The sequence below is a fragment of the Chelonia mydas genome, chromosome 3 (assembly GCF_015237465.2).
Source record: "Chelonia mydas isolate rCheMyd1 chromosome 3, rCheMyd1.pri.v2, whole genome shotgun sequence".
NCBI classification, from domain to species: Eukaryota; Metazoa; Chordata; order Testudines; family Cheloniidae; genus Chelonia; species Chelonia mydas.
Genome location: NC_057851.1, coordinates 165910301 through 165916300, shown reverse-complemented (window position 1 = coordinate 165916300; position 6000 = coordinate 165910301). Strand labels below are relative to the sequence as shown.

Sequence of the window (6000 nt, the reverse complement as noted above, 5' to 3'; positions counted from 1 at the left end):
AGGGACAGTTTGTTTGTGTTTGTATAGAGCCTACCACAGAAGTGGGCAAACTACAGCCCGCGGGCCACATCCCGCCTGCGGGACCCTCCTGCCTAGCCCCTGGGCTCCTGGCCGGGGAGGCTAGCCCCCTCCCCCACAGCCTCACCTTGCTGCTGGCGCAATGCTCTGGGTGGCAGGGCTGTGAGCTGCCTGGGCCGGCCTGACCTGGTGCTCTGTGCTGCGTGGTGGTGGCAGCGGTGTGGCCTGGCTCCAGCCGAGCGGCGCGGCTGTAGCACCACCAGCCACCGGTGCTCCAGGCAGCGTGGTAAGGGGGCACAGAGTAGGGGGGGGTTGGACAGAGGGCAGGGGAGTTCGGGGTGGTGGTCAGAGGGTGGGGGTATGGATAGGGGTCGGGGCGGGAACAGGGGGTTGAACGGGGTGGCAGGGGACAGTCAGGGGCAGGGGTTCCGGGGGCAGTCCAGGGACAGGGAAAAGGGGTGGTTGGATAGGGCTGGGGTCCTGTGGGGGCAGTCAGGAATGAGAGGAGGGGTTGGATCGGGCGGCGGAGGGCAGTTAGGGGCGGAGGTCCGGTGGCGGTCAAGGGACAGGAAATGGGGGGTGTGGATGGGGCAGGGGTCCCGGGGGGGCCCGTCAGGGAACAGGGGGGTTGGATGGGGCAGGAGTCCCAGGGGGAGGGGCAGATAGGAGGTGGAGGCCGGGCCACACCCCCCTCCCCTAAGTGGCCCTCCATACAATTTCCAAAACCCGATGCGGCCCTCAGGCCAAAAAGTTTGCCCGCCCCTGGCCTACCATAATGTGAAGTAGTCTAGGAAGTCCACCTCGTCAACAACTTTAACTCAGATATTTGATTGGAAAAGTATTGGAAGTTTTACACCCACTCTTGATATGCTCGACAGGTTTTCCAGAATGTGCTGAGTAAAATGTGAAAGCAACACTGAAAACTGGAACGCGAGGCAAAGTGGACAGGGAAAATAATGTGCTTAGCACACTGGTAAGTAGGTACTAATTTTGTTGAACTTGATCACCAAGGGCAACCATTACAGAGGGAACTGCTTGTAAATCAAGACGTTGCAGATGCAGACCTGGAGTAACCTATGGCATTTGTCCCTCACTGAAGCAATAGGAAGAGTAAAAAACGGTATGGAAAACTTAAACAGCATAATTTAAGGCAGTGGCTCTCAACCTTTCCAGACTACTATACACCTTTCAGGAGTCTGATTTGTCTTCCATATCCTCAAGTTACACCTTACTTAAAAACTACTTGTTTACAAAATCCGACATGAAAATATAAAAGTGCTGACTTTCTCATTTTTACCATATAATTATAAAATAAATCAACTAGAATATAAATATTGTACTTACATTTCAGTGTATAGAGCAATATAAAGAAGTCATTGTCTGTATGAAATTTTAGTTTGTACTGTCTGTGCTATGTAGCCTGTTGTAAAACCAGGCAAACATCTAGATGAATTGATGTACCCACTGGAAGACCTCTGTATACCCCAGGGATACACGTTCCCCTGGTTGAGAACCACCGATTTAAGGGCTTCATTTTGCCTAGACCAAGGGCATATATAGCTTCAAATGTAATTTGTTCTTTTAACCAGTGAAGCAGTTTCATTACTTAAGTTACACAATGATATCCTCATTCCAAGAGATCTGTTTTCTGCTCTCCATGCACACACATCTCTATTCACATCAATGGGAGATGTGCACATATAACAAAAAGAAACATACCCCCAAACATTTTAGGCATGAGGAGGATGGAAGGAGCATATCCAAAAACATGTTTTAAAGAAACCAGCCAAAGAACACGTGACATACAAGTTCTGTTTCACACTTTTGAGGAAGATTGGTGCAGAAGTTAAAGTTAATCACAGGCAGGTTTACAGTCTTGTTCTACTGTGAAATTGATGACAAAAATAGTATTGTGAGATTCCTTGTTTATTGAGTTGTAATAATTTACATATCAAATGTGCCCAGTTGACAGGTAAAAAAAAAAAAGATGTTTGTAATAACTAAAGTAGAACAACACTATGTACAAAGACAATAAAATACTCATATAAACAGCAATACACACACTAGCAAATTAAGCTTCAAATTAATAATAAGTTTACACGGTTGCTCCTGATATACATTCTACATGAGATAATGCCATCTCAGGAGAATGTCTGAAATCCCTATTGAAAAACCAAAACTGAGAGTCTGATATGAGAGAGATTTCTGCAAACAAAAAAGACAGAAAGATTGCACCACAGATAGAATACACTAGTACATTTCTAAATAAGAAATTCAATCATATTGTGAAAAAACCTTTCCTGTATACATATTTTCACATATGATTATATATCCGATGAGTCAGGATGAAGCAGATACATGCAACTTTTACTGGTTCTCCATGAAGCAAGACAGACTCGAACAAGAAAGTGTCCAGTCTCTCAATACTTCGCCAATTAGAGATACTATTTACATTGTCCTGTGCTTGGCATACAGAGTGCAAGCTTCCAACAGAAAAAGTGGGAGCAATGAAAGGACTATTTCTTCCCCACTCATACCCCATATGAGTCTTACTCCTGAATAGGCAATGATATGGAGGGAAAGAGAGAGAGAGATTAGACTGTCATCAAAAACTGGAGATAGATTGTTTGGAGGTTTGTCCTTTTCTTGCTTTGTCAACTGCTTATGTCACCTCCCCACCTGGCTGTACTTGGGGTCCTAGTCAATTGCAGCAGGAAACAGCTTAGTATAGTCCTTATTCTCAGCTGTACACCTCAATATTTGTTCCTCCAGGAGCTGAGGCAACTCTTGATTGGGAGGAAGGAAAGAGGACATCTCAGTCTGAAATACAGCATGAACGTTCTGGAAAAGGGAGAGAGAATTAGGGTCAGGATTGGTGGTTAAATTCTATTGTGGTTTGGAAAATTGGCATTGCTACTTTCTCTCTCTACCCATAAGCCAAGATCATGATGCAAAGTCCATCAGGTACAGAGTGATTTTCTTGGTTTGTTAGTTGTCATTAACATCCCAGATGTCCCAGGGACACTCTGGCTCTGTTCCATGTCAAAGTGGAGAAGTTCCTGCCAGTAGATGGGGAAAAATGTAAAAGATCTTAGTTAAAAAAAAACATACACATAATTAGCAGTAATAACTAAACCATCACTACCATGGGGGATTTTCACAGCCTGCAGTGAACCTGAACTGTTGTTGTTGCTCATAGTTAAGAAGCTGGTGGGTGAAGGGATTGCTAAAAGTGATTTGGAATCCTGTAGCATGAAAAGAAATATTATTAGATTCAAAATATGTAGTGAGTCTTTTTTACAGTAACCGCCGGTGAAAACAGTGGCCAGAGTCTTGTTACACACCTGAATCTTCTTGGCATCATCCTCATTTCACTGATCAGGATCAACAAAGCATATTGCAGGATTTATGACTTTCTGCAGAGAGAATTCTACTTTTTGGGTGGGACTGCTCTTCTGAGCTACCAAGGAACGTTTTAATTAATCTAAGTTGTTTGGGCTTTTGCAGCAGTAGCAACAGAAGGAAAGCGATTGCATCTCCCAGAGTAGATAAAAGCAGCAGCATGTGTCTAGAGGAAGACTCCAAAAGACTCTGTCATCTTTCCAGACAATATGATGACAGGTTTTTTTTGGCATCCAATGAGTAAGTACAGAATGAAGAATTGGGGTGAATGAAGATTATGCACATGAAGTTGAGTATTCTCTAAAAAGGTGAAAAGTTTAAATTTCCCTGTAAAGTGAAGTTTGCAATAAAAGTAATCCTGCAGAATGCATTACATAAATCAGAAACATTTTGGGTCAGGCTATGGGAAGTCAATGCCCTCATCCAGAAGAATTAAAAGACTTACCATAAAGAAATGATAAGTGCATGCAACAATATAAAGCCAGCTTAAAGCTTTAAGTGTTTCATATCAAATGTTTACAGTGTTATTTAAAATGAATTTAAGACACGTGGACTCCTTTGAAATCACTGTGGTATTATTGTTCGCAAGTCTGAGAATTGGCTTTAGAAACACAGAAATCTATGGAAGAATATAGTTCTGTCTTTGGAACATTCTTTTTCAAAGTTCCAAGTTCTCAACCTAAAATTTGGATTTCTTCTCATTGTGTTTTCTTGCAGTTCTTCCAAACCACTGGCTCCCAGCCTTTTCCAATTGAAAGTACCGACTGTAGTTGGGGACCTGAAATTGTGACAGTTGCCTTCAGGAGGTTATGCTCCCATGGGAAAACAGTGCATTTGTCATAATATCCAATCTTCTGAATTCCCCCATTTCATTGGTCATTTCTACAAGGCTACAGCTGGGCCTGACTGCTCTGTCTTGCCTGTTTCTTAGATAATCTGCTGGTTCCTGTATGAGAGATGAGCTACCAGATTATTAGGGCATCTGAGAAGACATGAAAAACTTTAGGAGAACTGTGCCCACACCAACTCAATTACTTCTTCTCTGGTTTGTGGAAAGAGCCACTATCATCCATGAAAATTATAAAAATGAAAGAAAAAATACACAGCAAAACAAAACCTTTTAAAGTCTATTCAGAAAGCCATAGAAGTAATATTTTGTACAGAAAAGAAACATACATCCTCTATCTGGCTACAATATCCTTCACTTGCAAGGAGACAGTGTGGCATTATGCCCCATATTCTTCATAGTGATATTATTATATGATATGATTATGGCATAGCTATGATGTATTCTATGAAAGATAGGTCATGCAAGATATAATTGAAAAGGTTATGATTCACTGAATATGATTATCCTATTTGTATGCATGTACCATTTTGGCATCTGAAGTTAGGAATATTGTCTATGCATCTATTGCAAATGTGTTTACACCTGGGGAATGCCCACTAGGCAGAACGCAATCAGCGTAGATGGCTGGCTGGGAATGGCTTTTTGGGAGAACAATAGGTCTTAGAAGATGCTAATCTCCCACTGGGGAGCCTTCCTGAGAATGCTACAAACAGCCTCCAAATCATGGCTTCTGTGTCCCTACAGGGGCATGTGACCAAGTCACCTGGATCTGGACTCCATCTTTGAATACCAGTTTTTTTCCACTGACTGGGTGTGGGAACCAAGAGGGCAGACAAAGGGTTCCCGCCATATGCAAAAGCTGTTTAAGGATGGGGAGTGACGTCATCATTGTTCTTCACTGACTCCCTGCCCAAAGGAGACACTTGGAAACACCTGAGGAACAAGGATTGGACTGTGGGAGAAGGGCTGAACTCAGGAGAGAGGGATTTCTAGCCTGTGAAAGGAATACCTGGGGTTTTCAGCTGCAAGCAAGTGCTGCTTGCCCTCAAGAATCTCTGCAAACTGTTTAAATCAACAATTAGGATAAGAATTTGCTACTCATATCCAATATCTTTAGTATATTAAGCTCAGATCACGTTTTTGTTTATTTGCTAGGTAATCTGCTTTGATCTGTTTGCTATCCCTTATAAATCACTTAAAATTAGGACTGTCAAGTGATTAAAAAAATTAATTGTGATTAATCACACTGTTAAAAATAATAGAATACCAGTTATTTAAATATTTTTGGATGTTTCCTACATTTTCAAATATACGGATTTCATATACAACACAGAATACAAAGGTTTCAGAGTAACAGCCGTGTTAGTCTGTATTCGCAAAAAGAAAAAGTACTTGTGGCACCTTAGAGACTAACCAATTTATTTGAGCATAAGCTTTCATGAGCTATAGCTCACAAGTACAGTGCTCACTTTATTTTTATTACAAGTATTTGAACTGTAAAAAACCAAAATAAATAGTATTTTTTAGTTAATCTCATAAAAGTACTGTAGTGCAATCTTTGTCATGAAAGTTGAACTTACAAATGTAGAATTATGTACAAAAAAACTGCATTCAAAAATAAAACAATGTAAAATTTTAGAGCCTGCAAGTCCACTCAGTCCTACTTCTTGTTCAGCCAATCATATAATCAAAGAATATCAGGATTGAAAGGTACCTCAGGAGGTCATCTA

General features: G+C 41.6%; 1 protein-coding gene across 3 annotated transcripts in view; it reads right to left on the bottom strand.

Annotated features, from left to right (window-relative positions):
• Window positions 1-1926: 1926 nt before the first annotated feature.
• MTA3 (metastasis associated 1 family member 3) overlaps window positions 1927-6000 on the bottom strand; it is a 198041-nt gene continuing 193967 nt past the window's right edge. For all 3 annotated transcript variants that reach the window (XM_037895816.2, XM_043543757.1, XM_043543758.1), the window contains one exon: window positions 1927-2859. In XM_037895816.2, coding sequence (XP_037751744.1) covers window positions 2834-2859 — 26 coding nt within the window. In that variant the 3' untranslated portion in view covers window positions 1927-2833. The remainder of the gene's footprint in view (window positions 2860-6000) is intronic.